Genomic DNA, 21,697 nt, shown 5'->3' with positions numbered 1-21,697 from the left:
TTTTTTTTTGCTTCTGAGCATGTGTTTGGACATCTAATCTGTTCTGCCCTATTATGTGTTGCAGGTGTACATTTGCACCAAACCCTGCCACCCTGCCTCCTTAGAGGTCACAGATACAGCAGAGATGGGTAAATTAGACATTAGCTTCTTCTTAAGAGACCAAATCTTCCATGCAGAAATTCGGTGGAATAGTTTATGCTGGGGAGTGGGTTGCTTTGAGAAGAGCTGGGCTATGAACTAGAACTAGGCCAGAACTACAGGCCACTTAAAGTCCTGCTGGACGTTGCCAACTCTCTGACTATACTCCATTGTACAAGTGTAACCTGAAACACTGAGAACTAGGAAAACAGTATGGGTAAACTGAAAGTGCAGTTCTGAAAAACTCCTCTGAGCAGCCACCTGAACTCTTGTTATTCTGTTTTTGGATAGAAGTGTTTAGAATTGCCCCAAACTGGGCACCTTGCAACCTGTCTCCTCTTTGTTCCCATTTGTGGTCGAGGAAGTAGGTGGAGCAGCTCTAAGAGAGGTCCTGCTGAGTGGAACCTCTCCAAGCCCAACAAGTCAGGGTCTTCTGTTGCAGGCACAGATGGCTTCAGTGCCTGGCAGGATTTGGTAGAGTGCTCACCTTCAGTACTGTAACCCGGGGATTGAAGAATTGCCTTTTAGCTCAAAGGCATTTACATCAACACCTCTTACCTATCAGGAGAGTGTCCCAGGTGCTCAGGAGGATTCCAAAATGAAAGGGAACCATTCATCACCTCACCTGTTGAATTTGTGCCCTACTGGAGGAGATGGCAAATGAGTGGCACTAGTGTGAACTAGAAGGAAGGAGACACAGGGATCTGTAGGCAATTATTCCTGGTTTCTGATAACTTTTCCCAGGCCAGTGCTGTTTATTCATCCAGGAACTGTTTACTCCAGAAATGCATAAATTAACCCCAGGACTCTGTTTTGATGATTGAACTAGATGAGAGAAACAGCTCCTTGTTTTACTCTGTCTTTCGCCTCAGCTGTCTTGTCCTTGTTCGAGCCTCACATGCTTTTTGGAGCAGGGTCATAACTTCAAACAAAAAGGTGGTGACTCCCTGTTTCCTTCCTGCTCTTCCTCCTCCCAGTCTAGCATGGTGGTCAGGGATGAGGCATGAATGCTCCCCAGGAACTCCCACTTCCTGGCCAATACTCTGACCACTGGGTAGCAGCACAGAGAAGGTGGACACTGTTTCCTCCAGCTGCACTTTAAAAGAAAAAGGAACATTGCTTATTGGGAATTTTATATCTGCTGACAACCCAAAAGGTCCTTTAAGCGCCTTTGGCAGGCTGTTAACACGGACCTTGGTGTTTTCCAGCAATAACACAAAGAAAAATGCTGTGACCAGCAGCCACATGAACTGAAGTCACAAACCAGAAAAGCTACAGGGTCTCTTTATTCATTGTTTTAAAGAACAGATTTTGGCACTCACTGCCAGAAGAGGACTCCAAAGAAGATAAAAGTCCAAAGAAGATAAAAGTGCCAAGCACCAGGGTGGGACTTCACCCACGTCTGTGTTCATAGAGTTTCCTCACCCTGAAACAAAGCTCTTGTTAGCTCCTCACTGAGTGTGCTGCTTGTTTTGGATCTATACCTGCATTTCTTTTTCATGTAAGCCTGTCATTACCACACTCAGCCCCAAGGCTGAAAGGCTCACGTATCCTGAAACATCAGTCCCTTATTAATCCCAACCCTCTGATTTATTAAGGTCACACAGGACAGCAAGAATTGTAGTCAAGAACCTAGAGATCCACTAAATTTCCTTCATATATGCATAACTATTTGCATTCAGAAACTGCATATAGTTAATAGGGAAGAAATGCCTATTAAAAACTTGATAATCAATTGAAGTTAGTTTTCTGCCTGCAGCATTGCACAGGATTTTGTAGCATCTTACTCAGATTTGCTTTTTCTGTATCTCCAAAGCCATGCAAGTTTAAATATACAGATTATATTAAACAAGTAATGCCTTTGACAGTTTAAGTTTCCCCAGGCAACTCAGGGCAGAAGTAGTGATAAAACCATTTCTACATTTTTGAATACTCATTATACCATATGATATACAAACTATTTGGCATTAATACCTAGAATATTGTGCATGTTCAGGATGTGCAATGAGAATGTTAGAATTGCTATGATTATTCTGAGTCATGTAAGCAGGTGATATTTTTAAAAATCATTCAACAAAATAGCTCTCCAAAATAAAATCAAAGAGTTACTTGAGGAGTTGCTTTCTTTTCTTCTGCATATTAAGACACAGCTATTTCAGACAAAATATGATTTTGGAAATAATTTCTTGCCTGGAGTGAAACTTATCTTTTCCTTTTCCTTGCTAACTTTTTTTTCCTCATTCTGTTTCTTAGGCTGCCTGATGTACAAATGCAGAATGGAGTTTTTTGTTCCTTGCCAGGTGTCTAGCTATCGGCACCACAGGAATATATGAAAAAAATGTAGGTGTGGTAGTTGGTAAAAAAAGACAAATCCTGCAAATAATTGCCCTCTTTGTGTTTCTCTGCTCATCCATGTCAAGCTTTTGTGGTTATCTGTCTAAAATCTACCTCCTACTCCCTCTTCAGGCTAGGTTAAAGGATAGTGGATGAAGAGACTGACACTTTCCCTGAGAAGGTATTGGTAAAAACAGAAGTTTACTTTAAAAATAAATTCCAAGGCAACAGTGGGGACACAATCTGTGTGTTTCATCTGCCTAGAGGGCAAGTTGCAACGTTCAAAACCATCTTTCAGTGATGCCATTAAATATTTGAGACATAAAAGGTGAAAACTATCATGCAGTAGAAGTGTTTACTGTGAATGAGTCAACACCTGCAATAATCATCCCCTACCTTCTTATATTTCTTCACTATGATTGTCATTTCAACCTACCCTTATATTTGCCCTGCCCTATCCAAATATGCCTTTTCCTTTTTGCATTTGCCTTTCTAATATCTAATTATTCTGCCTGTGCACAGATACAGTCTTTTATACTGGATTCAGTTACCCTTGAAAACCTTCCCTTTACACAACAGCAAACCTTCCTTTTTTTTTTTTTTTTCTTTTTTTTTTCTTTTTTTTTTTTTTTTGTTCCCCAAACTAAAGAAACTACATATGGAAGACTGTGTGATGGCATCAGCAGGAAATAATAGGGGACAGAAAAAATAGCCTTTTCCATTCTTCATGTAGAGTACTGAGGAGAGCACCTTCGATTTCCACATCAGTCAGTGTACTAAGGACAAGTAGCATCTCTGGATTTTAAGTATAAATGGAATAAACTTCATCTTTAATCTTGGTGTTGGGGGCAAGTAGGTATTTTTACTTTGAAAAAATCCTAGCTTTTTGTGCTAGAAGAGGGAGTAGGATAAAAAGAATACCAAATGGCAAAGGGCAAGGAACAAAGCAATAAGATCATGTAAATCCAATAAAGAGAGAGATGAAGAACAAACCCCAAATATAATAGAAGATAAATGAGAGAAAAGGAACAGAACTGTGGGTGAAGTGAGGAAGTGTATTAGTGATAGTATTTGGGTTTTGTTTGATGCTTATTACAAAAATATTATGTTTAATTACTTTGGCCTGATTAAAGATATATAAATGTAATTATTTTGGTAGCACTGTATTACAGGTTAAATGTTTTCATGCTAAGATAGCAATTATTTCTAGGTAGGAATTTGCAGTCTTGCTCCTCTAAAGTTCAGTTATCATCTGAACCACGTAGAGGTTAAAGCAATTTACACCAACTTGATTTCCCCACGAAGGGTTGATTGTGAGTGTATCATGTACTTTTGGATGAAGGCGCAGTTGGACGAGGAATTTGGTCTGCTCATTGAAGAAAACAGCAAAACTCTAATAATATTTTGACCCAAGTTTGCATGCTTGATACGCTGCCAGGTTAGAATCTATTCCCCAAAAAGTTGTTAAAAAATCACAATTTTTTTATCCACTAGGTTGTTTCTTTGCCTTGCTTACAAAATAATTGTGTAACTCATTCTGCTTTCTTTCTTCCTCTTTTTTTCTTTTTTTGTTTTTTTTTTGTTTTCTTGTTCTCTCTTTTCTCTGTAGCAAACAAGAAGTAGAGAAATATCAGTGTGACTGCTTAGAAATGAAATGCTGACACAGTGAAAAGTCTTAGGAGTTTTGGGCATTTGTTGGGTTGTTTATGGTTTGGGGTTTTTTTGTATTAAAATACCAGGTTTTATCCTACTTGACAGTACATATGGTGTCATGAGAAAACAGAGAATGCCATTTCTTTTCTTCCAAGAATGAAAAACAATGCTTGTATGAAAGTTCTGCATAACACTTGATATTCAGGAACAGATGGGCTTTGCTACAGTAGTATCGAAGAAGAGACTGGAAATTTAACCTTTAATGTGTCCAGTTCTGCGACTGCCAGTGTGTATCTTGCAGTTTGTACAAAAAACTGCCTCCCATGGATTTGGCTGTGTCAGTTTTTCAAAACACTCCCAGGTTCCTTAATTTCTCTAATAAATTTTTGCCATTTTCTCTGGACTTACCTAAAGTGAAAGTTGACAAAACTTAAAAAACATGTTTAAATGCTTTATTGATTCAGTGAGGTTTCACTTCTTATTAGTTCTGCAGCTGCTACCATTTCATGTCTAACCCACTTATATTAAAAGACACATGGGAGTATCAGCTGCTTAGATATGTCCTGAGCATTGTCATGTGTTTCAGGCTGATTAAAGTGGTTGTGTCAGGATGCTAGAGACTGGGTGTTCCCAAAACAACAGTGCAGTTTGCCCACAACATTATTTATTTCTTTTTTTTCCTCTGTGGAAGGGCTGTTCTTTGTCTGCTGGGAATAAGGCTGAGCATTGCAGCATAGCTAGTACAGCTGACCAAGCTTTTCTCCCAGTTCTCAAAGGAAAGTGAAAGGGGAAAAAATACACTAGTTTGGATTGTGTCACAAAAATGGCTTCTCACATAATCATTAGCCAGCAAGACTTGGCTCAAGTAGGCAAGGCAGCAGCCAGAATTTTGGGAACTTCTCAGTATTGCCTGTGTTGGGGCAGTTCTTTAGACCTCCTCTTATGTCAGATAAACACTGAATCAATCTTTGGTTCATCTAAGACTTTGTTTTCCGTTATCAAAAAAAACCACTATAAATTGTGCATGCTCGGTAGGTCAGGCCAGAAGATAGATATCTTTGTATTTCTTTTTGAAAAATGCTTTGATCTGCTTTTTCTTTTTCCTCTTTGAAGGTGTTCTGACATCATCTCTTTCTTTGGTTCTAAAAGGTTGCCCTCACAGCAATTTGAATGAACCAGTGTCCCTGTGAGATAGCAAACATCAGAGAATTTAGTGGAAGTATCCCTTACATTATCACATTATTCATTTAGTGTGTCTTTTGGGAGACTGTTAAGCCAACATTATTCCCTGAGTCTGCTATTGTTTACATGTAGAAAAAGCTTTTCCATATGCTGTTTTACAACATGAGACATAATTGTATGTGTGGCAAAATGTTTCTGGACTTTTCACTTGAGGAGACATTTTTTTGAAACTTTGTAATGGAGTGGCTTGCATTGAAGGGGGAGAAACACAGGGGAAGGGGTGGAGGATGATGAAGAAGTCATAAGTGGTCTTTCTGTAACACTTGGGATTTCAGTTGTGTTCAGTAATTCTCCACTGTTAGTATACTTGCTTGGGCCAGACAGCAGTAACTAAAATGCCAATTGATTTTTACAGCAACCCAGTCCAGTACTCTGGCATTTACTGCAGGCCATATTCAGCAAAAGTAAATAGAAATGGTATAAAGGTAAATGGTATTAGTACTTAGATGACTCTGATGAAATAGGAAATTCTCTGTTTATCTTAAGGTACCAAACTCCACTTTGCTTGCTTTTTTCTGAGGCATGAACATCATCACATATTCAGGGATGGTCCTGATGGGATTGCTCCCCAGCATACTTTGTGCAAGCTCACTCTCAACCTGCATGTGATGCTGAGCCAAGAGGCAGAAGTGGTCCCACGGAAAGGACCAGCCCTTCTCATGCTCACAGCCCCAGGGCTGAGCACTCCAGCTGCAGGAAGGCAAGAGCTGGGCAGGGTATTTGCATTAATGCAGTGCTGTCACAGAGCTAATGTGCTGTGCCTGGCATCATGCACCATGCACAGGGTTGCAACTGTGTGGCACAGAACTCCATGAGCCTCTTAGCTCAGACCTGGAGAAAAACATAGCTGGCTTTCCCAGGATGATGTTTAATCACAGAATATTCTGAGTTGGAAGGGACCCATGGTAAGCCCATGGGTGCAACACAGTTACCCCATGCTTGATGCAGCCAGTATTGGAACCAGTTGCTCTGTATTTTTCTGGGTAAAATAACACTGGATGTCTGAGCATCACTACTGCATCCACAAACACAGGCCGTGCCACTTCCCATTAAAAAACCCAAAGGGCCAGTGTTGACTCCAGATATGACCTGCACAACACAAGTGCTTCACCCTGCTCACCACAGCAGTATAGGCTGCTGAGGTGGGAGTGAGGAATTTCTTGCTTCTTCCCCTCCCCTCTGCATGTAACTGGGGTATTTTGTCAGCCTCTGTTTAATATGCATACCTCTCTCTTGGCTCTTGCCCAAACTCAAAGGAGTGTACTGCTTTCCTCAACCAAGGGCTTGTCTAAACAATGATATTCTGGCTGCTTTAATGAGTGCTGTTCAAGTGCTAAATCCCCCTAAGCCTTGTGGAGTTACATTAGTACAAACATTGCTGTTTGGGAAGCAATATCTGCTTTAAAGCACCTCTCTAGGGCTGTGTACCAGGTGTCCATGGCAGCAGCACCATGGAATAAGAGAGTGGTTTAAGCTTGCTGTATAAGACTTTTTAAAAAGCAAACCTGGTTGTGATGGTTTTATAGAAGCTCAAATACTTGGGGGGAAAGTTGTGGTAGGACAGTTGACGTTCAAGCATGCGTCAAACTATTTAATTATTTCCTGATATGTTTCTTGTTGCAGTGGGCTGGAAGTGGCCAGGACATTTAGCAATGTCTTGCTGGTGTAGAGTGACCTGGTCCTTTTCCTGGTGTGCATCTCTTTGCCTGAGGTCTGCAGTGTTGTAGACGTTCCTCCTGTGCAGTTTGGTTGCTATAAACTCTATTTACCTGCTGAGATATTAGGACTTGTCTACACCAGAGCACCTCTACCAGGGTAATTATGCTGACACAGCCTCAAAGCACTATAGCAACCATGCCCTCAGCTGCTCCACACAGCCTCTGTATCTGAGGAAGCTGTGGTAAAGCAAGGCGTCCCTGACTGTGTCTGCAGCAGAGTTTCTGCAAACACAGGTGTCTCGGTCCTGTGGTGTTTTCTTTCACACCCTTTGCTGAGCCTGTGCTCTTAGGAGCAGCTTGGGGAGCTCCCCCCTCCAGCTGGAGGGTGTTTATTTTCCCATTTAAGTTGTGGGGTTTTTGTGCTGAAGCCCACACTGGATCAGCTGAATCACCACCACCAGGCAGGTGAGCTGGCCTCTACTCTTTCACTTCCCTTTGGTTTCACTTGCAGAACTAAAGGGGTTTTATTTCCCTTTCTGCCAAATAGGTGTCCCCCATGCCCCCCCACCTTTGTATTACTGAGTTTGTCCACAAACTCTCAAATATTCTGCTTCTTTATTCCCTCCTTTTTTCATTATTTGCTTCGGATCACTGCTCTCCTTACAACTGTCCACAGACCCATCTCCTTGGAAACAGCAGAAACTTATTTATGTGAAAGTAATAAGGGAAATAATTGATGTGTAGCTGTGCAGGCATGCAGGGGAGCCATGGTCTACTGGAGGATGTTGGAAAAGCGAGTCTCCGCTTATGCTGACTGCTAGAAGGTTGGATGGTGTGAGGAAAAACCACCTTCTTCCTCTGCTCTTTCCAAAGTTGCCTTTTATTCACAGCGGCGGTAGGAAACTTCTTGCTTGTGCATATGCTCACTTTTATGGACTTTTTTTTGCTAGTCTTTTTCATCACCAGTGTGAAGGGGTTGAATAGCAGCAGGAAAATTTTTAAGTCTTGTTTATCTCTTATTTTCTGGAACTCCATGCTGATGCACCATGCCATGCCAGGACTATCTCCTCTCTTGTCTTGGACCACCTCTGTGGCCACAGGACTTTCTCATCCATGTTTGGAGGTTTCTGCTGCTCCTTCTGCTGCTTTGTGCCTTTCTCTGCCATTGCCCATTGTGCTGTTGGACATGGTTGATAGACCTGGCCAGCTTTATGGTCAGGTATCCCTGGCTGGTCTTTCCCAGTCCTTAAGGACAGAGGTAGGGAGGCCCATAAACAGCTTTTGTGGCCATGAATGTAGTGGGGTCACCAGATGGTGATCCACCTCTTCCAAGTGATGGTGGGGTACCTGACTGACTGCTGCTGCCTACCCAGTGCCAAGAGCTTGTGGCCTGGCCTTGACTAAGATGGCAGCAGGGCCCCACGGAGAAGTCTTTGGAAAAGACCTGTGGCACAAGGGTAGCCTAGATAGACTCCCTCCTTGGGACCAGGGGGGCTGCTCTGAATGGTGAATGTGACCTCAGGGGTGTTAGCACACAAAAGTGGTGATGGCTGAGAGGCCCCAGGTCAAGCAAGCCCTGGTGAAGAGATGCTCATGTGATGACAGTTTCGAGGAAGAAAAAAGGATTTCTGCTTGCCTTCAGTATAGTGCATATCTTGAAGAGGCAGTGTGGCTGGAAGATTTTTTTTTTTGTTTGGTTTTTTATACAGCCTTTGGAACAGGCTGTAAGAGCTGCAAGTGCTCCTAGAAACTTTTTTTGTTATTGGAAACTTCTTCCTTTGTTTGCCACCCAGTATGAATGGCTTCTCCTGGTGTGTGCTTCATCAGCAGGCTCTAGTCTTGGTCTCTTTCTTCCTTGTGTTACTAGATACCTCCTTTGGGTGATTTTCTTGGGGACTAGCATCTGTAAATGGCCTTACCCAAGCAGGAAGACAGTTCCAGTTGCATGCACTGTATTTTAAACACAAGTGATACAAAAATCATAATTCTTATATCACTGAACCTTCAAATAAGCTGTTTTTCTATTAGCTGAAGCTGTATAGACTCTTTGCTTCTTACACTGTACCAAAAGAAATGCTTGATACTACTTTGATACTGCAGGATGATTTCAAACTTGCTTTAACTTCCTAGAGGTTGTATTAGCCTAAAGCACTTTCTGCACATTTCACTGTCCATGTCTTGAGTATCAAGAAATATTTCTATTTGACAGGGTATGAACTGTCTTCAAATGTGCTTCTCATAAAACAAAGAATGTGAAAGGGTGGAACAGAAAGGGAGTGAAGAAACAGGACTTAATACATGTGCCTGATAATGGTGATAATACTGGGGATATTGCTTATTAAATAATCTCCTGTTATCTCAACACTAAATGTGGAGAACTGTGTCTTTATTAAGTAATAATGGCACATTATTTACCATATATAATTTGGTTTTACATCCAAAAAGATAGGAAGAGGAGCACTAAGGAGGCTGCAAATGGAAACAGGCTGTAAAACCTGGAATGTTTGCTCTGCAGGGAGCACTTAGAGTCAAGACACTGAAGTCTGTAAAACAGTTAGTAGAAAATGCTCTTGATGCTTGGGTTTTTAAAGGACAAAAATCAGCATAAGTTATTAGAAAGCACCTAGAAAAATCTTGGAAAATTTTGGTTGGTCAAAGGAAGCTATGTTTTTTAGTGTTATGAAAGATATTGTTTTGGAACTGCATTAAAAGACAGGATTTTTCTGGTGGGGTGTGGGTATTATTATTATTATTATTATTATTATTATTATTATTATTATTATTATTATTATTTTGGTGTACATGATCTGGTTTGATATAAACAGAGCCAGGAACAGCCCAGTGACATACTTCGGAAAAAGAGTCTTTTAAAGAAATAATGTCATTAAATGTCTCTCTTTCTACAGGCTATGGATTCTGAATCAAAGAACAGTTTCATAGGAAGTTTTCTTCAGCCACCAGATTGGAGGCTTCCTGCAGCCTTTGTTTGTATAGAATCAAAGAAGTTGGCAGCTGCTGTTGGTGACAGGCCTTCTCTCCCAAATAACCAAGGTATAGCCAAAATATGTCCTTAAAACAGTCATTTTAATTGTTCCGTGTGAAATCTCTTGAGCAAACTCCCCATCCTATTTGACTGAGTTCAATGACTTGGTGCAGTTATCAGTCTGACATTAAGACAGGATGTATATGTGTCCTGAGGGAGTAGTCTCCCTGAAGTCATATGTCTAGAATGGAAACCTCTGCAAATCTTCTAACATCCTTGTAAACTTTGGCTTTGAAATTTGTTTAACTTAAAATCGTCAGACTTCCTCTGAAAGCAAGGGAGAATGCTTCAAACTCAGTAGAAGTAGTTCATGACTTCAAATACAGTAAAAAAAAAAAGATCATTAGTATGGTACAGTGACCTGAAATTGGCTTTGCATGGTGCCATTTGACTGCTTACAGCTTAAAATAATTTTCTAAGGTTTTTTGGTGGGTTTTTTTTTTTTGTTTGTTTGGTTGGGGTTTTTTTGTTTTTGTTTTTTGGGGGTTCAGACTCACAGGAAAGTTAACAGCATGAAAGTTAGTCCCTATGAAATATGGTTGTCATGTGCCTTAGTGACTACTCTCTGGAGCTCACAAGGCAAATCCGCAGTGGCTTAACATATCTGGAGTGCCTGGGGAATCTTAAGGATACCCATACTTGGACTTACTATCATGGACAACTTTGCTACCTTGCCTGTGAGTGTGCATGTGATCATTGTTCTTCACCTGAAAAATCTGTGATTTCTGTAGTAATCTTATTTCATGCAGAGTTTGGGTGGTTTTGGATTACAGTGATCAGTTTAGTGCTATGTAGCTAAGTGGTTAAGGAAATGTTTGGCATGACAATAGAAAGATGGAAAAGGTGGTCCCACTTCATCCTTCTGCTTTCTGGTATTTCCTTTTTGGTTTGAGTTTTTCTTTGATGTTTGTTTGGTTTTTTCTGTTTTATAGTTTTGTTTGGTTTGGGTTTTTTTGTTTGTTTGTTTGTTTCAATGGATCTGTGATAATATGGTGAAAGTTGTTACAGAGGTAGCAATATTTGATGGTATTCTTTTGATGAGAGAGTTTGGAATAGAGAAACCGTCAATTATAAAATGTGAGAAAAAAAGCTTGACTTGTTGCAGGACATGGCTTAAGCTTCCACAGGTGCGTATGCTTTATGGAGAGCTAGCAGACTTTTTCTTGTAGCTGAAATTGCAGCTTTTATTTTTGGTATAATTTGACACACACTGATTTGAGGCTGAAAGCAAAATCTTCCAGACTTGTTTCCATGGTTTAAAGAATCATCAAATACAAGATACTAGATGTTGAAATATTACCTTTTGAAACAATAAAGTATTTAACAATGTATCCTTTGCTAAATTGTCCTTTGTATCTAATTTCCCCCCCTGTTCTGAGCCTGTTTTCTCTTTTTAATCTGTCCAGGCCAGTTGCCTTACACTAAAACTTATGATCTCACTTGGGTGCCTGTGTTCTCTGCTTCTATTTAAAGAGAAGGCCCAGTGTTTATTATCTTCTATTTGCCATTATTTTTTTGGTGCTTGCTGCCATTTGGAGTCAAAATAGTTCTGCTTATAGGGCCAGAGCTTCATACCTCAGTTATGCAGGAAACACATCCATTTTCTCCCATATATGTTCTGCATATGTTAGTGTACAGCTGGGGAATATAATTAATTTTGGGAGTGACACTAGGAAGAAAATTCAGGTAGTATATTGTAATGTGAAGTGTTTTCTAATAACGATCATCATCATCAAATGGGAACTGTTACTTAAGGTGTAGCTGTTTTGTTGTTTGCTAGCTGTAGTGGCAGCCCTGAAAGCTCTGCAGGAAAAGATCCGCTGCCTAGAGCTGGAGAAGTCACAGGCTGAAGATAAACTGTGCAGCCTCTCCAGAGCAGCTGCTCAGTACAAGAAGATCTTAGAGCACAAATCCTACGAGAAGGATGCAGCACATCAAGAGCTGATGCAACAGAGGAAAGGTATTTCTTTGGAGTGATAAGGTGTAGCCACAGCAACACTAAGACTGTATAATCCAGGGAGTGTTTTGTTTTGAAAAACTGCTAATTAGTGCAACTCCCTTTCATTTTTTGCTTCAGAACTGAGGAGGGACAGGAGCTTGATAATTGTGGATCAAGTTGAGATATTTTTTACATATATCAACTGAGTATTGCATAAGCGATAAAGCAATTTTAAAGACTAAGCATGTTTCAGGTGGTATGTTCAACTCCTACAATAAGCAAGCAGCTGCTTACATAACACTGCTAGCTTGAGAAAAGATAGGAGAAGAGAAGATTCTCCTTTCTCAGATTCTGGTTAGGTATCTGCTGATACAAATCAAAGTAACTGCAGTGCTCATGTCTTTGGAATTCAAATTAGAGACTAGCTTTGAAAAATAATTTTGATTCTCATGTCTTATATATTAAATACATTTTAACCTCATTACTTGTTCAGACTAACAAAACTGTTCTTGCCTGTTTTGAAGACAGAGAATTCCTCAATGATATGACAGTCTAGCTAAATGTGTAGCTCCCTTTGCTGTACTGAATGTCTTCTTTCTTTCTTTCTGTAGATTCATATATGCAGTTAAATGCAGCACAAGCTCGCTGCTCCCTGCTGGAGAAACAGCTGGATTACATGAGAAAGATGGTTTCCAGTGCAGGACTGGAAAAGAAAATTATTTTAGAACAACAGGTGAAGTCCTTTAGCATAAAAACAAAGTAGTGACGTAGTTCAAAAGTATAGAAATGTGCAGGATCTGAAGTTTTTTGTGGTCATTGTTTTTCCTGAGCTCTGCTCAGGCTGCTAGCAAACAGAAGCAATTTAGTGTATGGCTGTTGACAACTGTTCAATGAATTGTATGAAAAGCTCCCTGGGTGGAACTCCTAATGAGCAAAGCTATGCTAATACTTGCACACTTGGTAGACAAAAAAGCTGCTGGAAGCTTAAGCTGTCTTTGTTTGCCTGGTATTTTTCATCACTTTGCAATTTAAAAAATATGGAATTTAAACTAATTAAACACCTTTATTCTGATGTGGGGTAGTTTGGTGTTTTTTTCTGTCTGAAACAATTTCAGTCAGTTGCCAACTCCATTCTTGCTTATTTTCTCCAGGCTCAGCTTCGGAAAGAGGAAGATCAGAACCGGCTGGAACTGTATGCAAAACTTGAAAAGCTTGAAATGCTAGAAAAAGAGTGTCTTAAACTTACTGCTACTCAGAGAATTGCTGAAGTAAGCATGCATGGAATGACAGTCTGAAAGTCTGGTATCATTTTATGGCATACTATTGATAGTACTAAGTTTTGCAAAAGTTACCTCTGTTGAAGCATACCTGACTGAATGCCACCTTGGCTTCGTGTGCATGAGTCTTTTTTCAGTCTGGGCTTTAAAAATTCATACAGTCCAGTTTTATCCCCATATTACAGTTGTGAGCTCCTCCAGACTTCTGGTTCAGCATGACAAATTGAAGTGGGACTCATCATTCTTGCCTTCAAATTCAGGACAAGATCAAACACTTAGAAGAAAAGCTGTGTAAAGAAGAGCATCAGCATAAGCTAATACAAGATAAAACTGCTCAGGTAGACTGAAAAGATTTTATTTTATCTTATGTTTTAGTACTGAAGAAAGCTATTCTCTCTGTTCAAAATGCCCTTCTTGTTTTATTACATTTTTAACTCCTCATGTTTATTACCCAGGCATAACTCCTGGAATACTACCTAGATCAGTTATAAGCTACATATTAGAAAGCTTGCCAGGTGTGTTGTATAGCTCAATGAAGAAAGGTTCTACTTGGGTTTGTATTACTGATACAGTTCATCAACCTCAACACTGCTCTAGGCGACCCAGGTGGAAAATTAATTTCTAGAAGATCTGTAACTGAATCAGGTTCACTTAATTTTCAGTAACTCGAAAGTGGTCACATATGAAACCATATATACCAAGTGAGGTTGGTTATTATGTTTGTTTTCCTCCCTTTGTTAAGATCTGTAGAAATCTACTACATAGGGCTGTACTTGGAAAAACCTTAATCAATGATATGTTGTTCATCAAATGAGATCTTGTATAATTCATTATTCTGTGAAGCCATAATCGGTTTGTTGAGCCAGCATCCATCTGAGAGAGGAATATTTGCCAAAGAGAGCAAAATGATGGAATCTTTTGTTAAAGGGGCAAGGTATTCATATTCCAAACCTCACTTTGTGCATAAGTAGCAGCCAGCTTGAAAGAGAGACCAACTGTGGGGGCTGAAGTGCTGAAGAGTAATATTGGAATAATGTAATCAAAGCTTATGCCTTAATTTAATTCATCACTGCTGTCAGCTCTTACACCTCATCCAAGGATGATGGGTTTTCATCAACCCAGGAAGCTTTAAATAACATGCAAATTTGGAGCCCAGATGTCTGACCATCTCCAGAATCCAGCAGAATGACACAGTTGAAAACTTGTAGGTTTTTTGGTTTCTTGCTTAGACTGCATGCTGCTGCAGGGCAAAAGGCCTAATACAGAGATTTTATCTTCTGAGAAACGTAGTAAGAATGACTCTCCCAGAGCAGACAGTCTAAACATTTGGTCAAGAAAGGACTAAGGTGCAGTAAACTGAGTCCTAAAGTAGTGTTAGTACCATCTTAATACACTACAGGACGGATTTAGGTCTGTTGGATCTGAGCTGGGAAGCACAGGGTGTGGTGTGGTTCACTTCCTCTTGATGACAGAAAAGCCAGAATATTCTCACTTTAGTGGTGGACCTCCAGCATTGTTTAGCTGGAACTGTAACACATGCCAAAACAAAGTCCTTGTCCTGTGTTTAATTGGGGATGATTATCATCCTGTTTATCATGGGCCTTGATAGCAACTTTGGACCACTGAACAGTATGAGGATTGTCCAGCAGGTTTGACCTCAATGTAACACAGACAGGCTTAGTTCTCTCTGTCCTCAGATTGTAAGAGCCAAATGTTCGTATAATTTGGATTTTACGATCAGATCCTCAGCATGTGGCAGGATTGGCTTATCTCGGTTGCTGGTTGTCACAGTGGAAAAATACAGTTTTTGCTGCAACTGAATATGAAAATGAGGAATACTAAGACAGAGCTGCAAGATCTGCCTGATACCCTGCCTTCCTAGTAATCTGTTCAGGTTTTAAGAGTAGCTTATGCCTTCCAAGCAGGACAATTAATAGTGCCCTTAATTGGTTCTTATCCATGCATGAAAGAGAATTAATTTAACCTTGCTATTTCATACTTCTGATATTACGTTAAATGGCTGTTTTCTTTTTTGCTTATTGCCACAGCTTCAAACAGGATTTGATATAAACAGAATTTTGATGTCTTCAGTAGCATCTCAACATGAACCTGAAAAGGAAAACGGGAAGAACAAAAAACCTAGGAAGGTAATGTGGAAATTTTATTAGCATACTGTTGCTGATAGCATATGACTCGCACAGAGACTGGAACTTATGAAAAACGGTGATGTAAGAGGCACTTGATTCTTCTGCTGCACTTTACTCCACTTCTAAAGTGACAAACAGTACTAAATAACTCTTTTTTCCCCTCTTTTTTCTTTCCTTAATTAATTAAAATGGTACTGTGGCTGGTAGGATATCACTGGAAAACCTTCCCTTACCAGCTTGACAGTTACCTCTGTTAAAGTCTTGCTGCCACCCCCCATGTCCTGTCTTAGCTTCCGTTCAGTATATCTGGCAAAATTTGTTTCCAAAGTTGTTTTGGCTCAGCGTCTTAAGGCAGTGTGTTTTAGGGGGATTCCTGAAATCAAGAGAATTGATTTTGCAACACATGTTACAGATCAGTCAAAATTTTGCAACTGTGGTTTTGAAAACTTAAGTAAACAGGTTCAATTCCTTTACTGTTAGCCTAGTTGTTAAACAATCTCCTACATGCATATGGAATAAAATTTACTTGTGTCAGCTATTGGAAAGTCTTATTTGTTCCACATACAGAAGGAGGGAATGGTTTTTTTTTTTAAACCGGAAGAAAACTGAGGTGATGCATTTCACTGTGTATTTACTTGAATTTTACTTATTAAGAAAAAAGTTTAAGATTGTACTCTTGAGTCAGCAGATTGGAATTTCTTGTCTTATATTTTCTTATGGCAGAGAAATGCTACAATGAAGAAAATGCAGCTTTCACAATTACATGTAAAGGCTGGTGAACTACCTTTTGTGGCTGGGAAGGTAGGTGAAAACCACTGTTGTCACTAAAGTGACATCTACAGTTTGAGTAAGGCTGTGTAGTAGTTAATTACTTTTGTAGGCTACTGATCATTCTTCTTTAAGTCTGTCAGCTCCAGCCATTCTGTCAGCGCAAATGTCCAAAGTGTGCTGCACGTTATGAAGCATCGCAATCCGCGTGTCTCATCGCGAGGACAAGGAGGAGCTACAGCTGGGATTTCAGGGCACAGTACAATTTCAAAATCTGTATCCTCTTGTTCCACATCACCCACTGCCACCAGGAGCTTTTCAGACCTTCTGTTGGCCTTTCAAGATGAGCTGGGCCAAATGAGCTCGTGAGTAGCCATCGTTGGTGTTGTGAGTAAACGTGACTTCAGCAGTAGCCCTGAGAAGTGACGGGGTGCTGTAGATGAGCCCAGCCTGTTTTCACTATAGGACTACTTGTTGACAGAATGACCTGAGCAGGCTTGACTAGTAGGATTTTTCTCATTCAAAAAATTCTTTCTATCCTGGTGTTTCACTGGTCTTGTTTTTCTGCCTCCACATCCTGTATTTAAACAAGCTGCTACTGAAGTAGCAGCTACAGCAAATGAAAAGCCTTTCAGACCTGTGCTTCTTAGACATTTTAAACATATTCTGAGATATACAGAATAAATCAAAATTTTTCTCCTGGAGAAGGCTGCAAATCTGTTGCTGATATTGAGTAGGCCTGCAGGATGCAGTCAGTCTGGTTGGTGGAATGGGTTAGTACAGCTCTGGCATGAACAGTCCTGTCACAACATCTCTCCTGTTTTTGTACTCACTCTGTGTTCTTTCCTTACCCGTGTACCTGCTGGGTCTTTGTGCTGAGTCAGTCTGGTGCTCGTACCCTTTGCTTGTTGATAGCAGGAGAACTTGCTGGTCCTGTAAGGGGGTTGTGAAAGAGGGATGGTCTCCTGCCAGAAAAGGGGCAGGGTGTGGAAGAAGCTAACACTTCAGATGGGAGTGTATGTATCTTTCTAGCCATGCAAGTAAATGTGGATTACAACCTGTTGTGTTCTTAGGCATCTTCCCATTAATGCAGGCTTGTGGGACTGTGGGCCAAAGCTCTGTAGCTGGTCGTAGCAGACATGTCAACACGATGAGCTGTGGTTTGAACAGAGGAGGATGTGCTGATTAAACCAGTTAGGATGTTGACGCTGATTTGAAATCCTTGATGTGGTAAAATTTAAACTGGCAAGCAATCTAATGTTCAAAAAGCAATGTCTAGCTTACTCATGGCAGTTCAAGGACAGGTTTTTTTTTTTTTTTATATAGCAACAACCAGTTGCTTCAATGAAACTGTGAAGGAGAAGCCATTAGTCAGAAGTCAGAAAAGAAGTCTGACCTTTGTAAAGGGATTACTTATCTAATAGGGGATCTCTGGCTTCAACTTGTTCAGGTATCTGGGTATCAAAATCTACACAATTTCTTTTACTTAATCTGGTTAGTTTAATTAAACAGCCCACTTTGCTGTAAATCTTTTTGAGTAGAACATTTTAATTTGAATAATTTGTCAGAAAAATTGTAACTTGAATGTACTAGTTTAAAAAATATTTCCATGTATTACACTAAGCCTTCATAGTCTGTGCTAAATTGGCAGGAAGTGAAAATGTACTGCATAGCTGCAGTTCACTTTCAAAAATCTCATTTTGCACACTATTACACATGTAGTTGTTATGCCTGTGGGAAGAAGGAGAACTAAGATGGACATCAGCTAAAAAATTGTAACGAGAAAATCAGACTCACAGGAAAACCTTTTCCCTTTCTCATGTTAATATATTCCAGATCAATGTGTATTGTGTCATAGTGGAAATAATACTAAATTTCTGTACTCTGCACAAAATTACTAGGAACTCCTGCAGGAAGAAATCCTAGAGACTGTATCATGAATACTTAGATTGCCATTCTTCTTTAATAGTGAGCATCAAGATCTGCTGGAGCAGATACAGGAGACTCGAGACTCCCAAGCTCGTGAAGACCTGGAACAGGAGCTGGATTGCCTCGTAAAACAAATGGAGATGAAAGGAAAACAAATATCCAAGCTGAAAAAGCATCAGGCTACTGTAAGAATGAAATGTAAACTCTCTAGCTACTAACATTTTTGGTGAAAGGCTGCCACAACTCTGCCTCCTGTTGTCGTCAGCAAGAATGTCACTGGAATGTTTTAAGCCAAGATGTTCCAATATGGGTGATTATAATTAGACTGCTGGCTCATATTTTTGTACCTCCAATTTCTTCATTTGATCAAGAAAAAGTGCTAGTGCTTACAACTGGCAGTTAGGAATGTATGCTGGTGGGAAAGCTTCCTGCCCTGTGGCAGTTCTGCAGTACAGAGCTGGGTTGCACTGTCTGTCACTTCTGCTCACCATGTTAAGACAAACTGTTGAAATTTCATTTCTTTATAACCTGTCCCTCAGGGGAATGAGAAAATAGAAGCTGTAATTTCTGTACAGACAGGATTAAATGTCTTTTATATTACTGAAGCATCGAAGCTTTTTTGTTAACTAGTCTGTTGACCAGAGCTTCTCCAAAGTCATAGGTGGGCAAGCCTTTCAGTTTTGTTTAACCTTTAAACTGCCCTCATTCTGTCAGTATTTAGTTTAGAGCCATAGATAACAACTTTTCATACATGCCCATATAAAATCCCTCTTTGGTAGTTGAACAGCCTAACTCTTTTGTAGCAATTTAGTTTGGGCATATGATTAAACATTCAACCCATAGTTCTGTCTGATTGTTTCTGTTTTTTCATCTTATGTTTCAAGATAAATACTCACCTGAGAACTTTGCTTATACAGGAAACAAAACAAAACTCAGCATGAGACCTTATGAAAAGAGGAGGATATAGTTAATTTAAATCTGACCAGTTTTAATCATATTCATTTTTGATGGATTTTACTCACTTAAACTTTTTATTGTCTATGTAATTGCAAGCATAGAGATGCTTTATGTCATAGCAGATGTGTCAGACTTGCATATTAGCAATATGGACAAAGGGCATTGACTGCTGAGTCCTCACTGCCTCTCTTGGCAATGTCAGCTGGTGTTTTTGATAAAACTCTTATATTCTTGAAGACCCAACAATTATGGTGTTCTCCTTGCCTCAAAATCTTGCTGTCTTCATCCTCAGGAACCTAAGACACTGGGCAACAACTGCACCTTTGTTTCTTTCTTTTGCATATCTTTATGGCCACAGTTTGCCTTTGTTTTGGGATGATGAAGAGTAGTACATACAATGTGGTGCAACCTTTTTGTCATCTTTGCCTCTTACCAGTGTGCAGATCTTCTGGCAAGTACTCCATGCTCTGGTACAGCCTGGTCAGAGCACACCCCTTAGGGTCTTGCTGTGAATAGTAGTGTGTCTGTATGATTACTGTCCATCATGCCCTGGTTATCAATACAGGCCATTCCTCTAACTCCTTGGCCTGTATTTTTTTTTTTTTTTCTGGTGCTTTTGCACACAGACATTTCCATTTGTATTTTATACAGGCCAATCTTAATATTTCTAATGCATATTTCTTTTTCTAGAACCTGCCATACTAAAAGTGCCATGCTAATCTCTGTGTTTCACAGTTAATAATATGTTCTAGAATGCAATTTAAGTTAATTATTTTTAGAAATGGACTTAAAGCCTAAATTGGCATTTGGAATGCTTCCAGCCTAATTTTATCTTTGAGAAGTGACCTTTTCATGCCAAGTGCAAGTCAAGACTCATTATTTGACATTTTAAAAAACATTCTTTAGCAATTAACCCTATTTATTCTGTTTTCCACTTTTGTTAAGGAGGCTTCAAAATAAGCTGCTTAGATCCAGTAACTGATAATTAACAGTATACATTTTATAGGTTTATTGGTTTATTGGTTTTATAGAGGTTTATTGGGTTTTTTATTAGGGTAGTACAATCTGAAATGGAAAGAAACTGTTGTAAGTATAGATTATTAAGAGATTATATTCCAGCTGTCTCAAGCAAGCGTTTTTATGTTAGGGAGTGATGGGATTCAAGAACCAATTCAAGAACCAGGGAATGTGGGTGAGGTCAGTTTTCTGTGGTGGTTTCTTTATGGGCAAGGTCAATTTTCTATTACAGTGAGACAACTGTGCGAGGTTACTAAGTTTAAACTTTTTTTTAAATGTCTCTTAGTCATCTGTAGTTTGGAGTTCAGTAGAAGTCCAGTCATCTCTACAGCTGTGGGTCTTTAGAGTATATGTAACGTGCTAATTAGTAATTTTTTTTCCCTAGGTGCAGAAATTAAAGAGAAAAACTCAGAAATTGAAGCAAGGGGCAACTCATGTCGAACTAAAGTGTGGTGAACAAAAGGAAGCAAATGAGATTGCAGTCACGGTAAAGGAAAGTATGTCTAAACCTTGTCCTGGGCAGAAGAGCAGAAGTTCTCTTCAGCTGCTAAAAGCTGTGAGGCAACTTCAGCTATATCTGAAAAAAGATGATGTCATCTGAGAAGAATAGTTCTGAAGTTTGTTATGTTAAAAGTTTTTGAAGTTGTCTGACATCTAGTAAATTTTTAGTTGCACAAAAAACCTCTTAAAAATAAACTGGATACAGTAGACATGTACATTCTAAACTGCCTACTCTCCAGTAGGTCAGTTTGTTCACCTTAGAATTAATTTTCATGTAGTGTAGCTATAACTCAACTACACTTCCTTGTAATAAAGTGTTTTAATGGACTAATGAAATGTCATTATTTGTTAACTTGTCAAATAAAATTTTATACTTTTTTTACACTTAAAATAGTATATGATCTTTCATGTCCTATTTCCCCGGCTACCAAGGAGATATTTAGAGCTTGCTTTTCCAGAATGACTTGTGCTAGTGCTTCTGTACAAATAAAAACAAACGTGTTCCTTTCTCTAATAACTGAAGGTTTAGATCACTGTGAATGAGGCAGAAGAGGTATTGTCTCTTTATTTATATATGTTTTCATTATTATTAATATTATTACTTCAGAAGCTCTATTGACAATGTTAGGGACAGCTGGGGTCTAGAAGCACAACCCACGACCTGGTTTAGCCACGAGAGTATGGGAGTGTTCTTGATATGTGCATGGGCGGGGGCACTGCCAAACGCTTGAGTGCTTGTCTTCTCTTTAACAGAACCTGCTTCTAGAACAGTCTACAGTGACTGAGGAGGAGACTGTCATAGAGGAGACCTTCAGCTGTGTACCTGCTACCAATCTTCTTATTTATGGATTATTTCTAGCTTAGAAAAGCACATTGTTTGTTTAAAGCTGCTTAGACAAAATTCGAAGCATGGTATTTTTTCATGGTGGAGATAGCTTTTCTGAGATAGTTTCATGCACTTCTGGATGCTTGAATCTCTGATACTGGTAGGGATAGGGTACATGAATCTCTCTGGCTCCCTCTGTACCTTGACCTGGTGTTTTTGTTGACTACAGAATCCTGGGGAGAGGATGTTATTTTGGAGCTGGAGAAGC

At 39.6% G+C, this 21,697-nt stretch overlaps 1 protein-coding gene across 1 annotated transcript; it reads left to right on the top strand.

Annotated features, from left to right (window-relative positions):
* The first annotated feature begins 2,425 nt into the window (after positions 1 to 2,425).
* On the top strand, positions 2,426 to 20,988 carry CEP57L1 (centrosomal protein 57 like 1). Its single transcript, XM_053938161.1, has 11 exons — positions 2,426 to 2,478; positions 9,932 to 10,076; positions 11,849 to 12,028; positions 12,619 to 12,740; positions 13,159 to 13,275; positions 13,545 to 13,622; positions 15,333 to 15,431; positions 16,155 to 16,232; positions 16,335 to 16,564; positions 18,169 to 18,313; positions 20,488 to 20,988. The coding sequence occupies exons 2-11, from the start codon at positions 9,935 to 9,937 to the stop codon at positions 20,701 to 20,703; spliced, it is 1,407 nt and encodes a 468-aa protein (XP_053794136.1). The 5' UTR covers positions 2,426 to 2,478; positions 9,932 to 9,934; the 3' UTR covers positions 20,704 to 20,988.
* The last annotated feature ends 709 nt before the right edge of the window (positions 20,989 to 21,697 follow it).

Source organism: Vidua chalybeata, chromosome 3 (assembly GCF_026979565.1).
Source record: "Vidua chalybeata isolate OUT-0048 chromosome 3, bVidCha1 merged haplotype, whole genome shotgun sequence".
NCBI classification, from domain to species: Eukaryota; Metazoa; Chordata; class Aves; order Passeriformes; family Viduidae; genus Vidua; species Vidua chalybeata.
The sequence above is the reverse complement of the archived record's forward strand: the minus strand, read 5'-3'. Positions and strand labels throughout refer to the sequence as shown.

Bases quoted from the DNA above. Each gene is read 5' to 3' on its own strand.
- CEP57L1 (XM_053938161.1), top strand. From the start codon at position 9,935: ATGGATTCTGAATCAAAGAACAGTTTCATAGGAAGTTTTCTTCAGCCA. The intron at 15,432-16,154 runs GTAATGTGGAAA...TTCTTATGGCAG, and splicing joins AGAACAAAAAACCTAGGAAG to AGAAATGCTACAATGAAGAA. The intron at 18,314-20,487 runs GTAAGAATGAAA...TTTTTTCCCTAG, and splicing joins TGAAAAAGCATCAGGCTACT to GTGCAGAAATTAAAGAGAAA.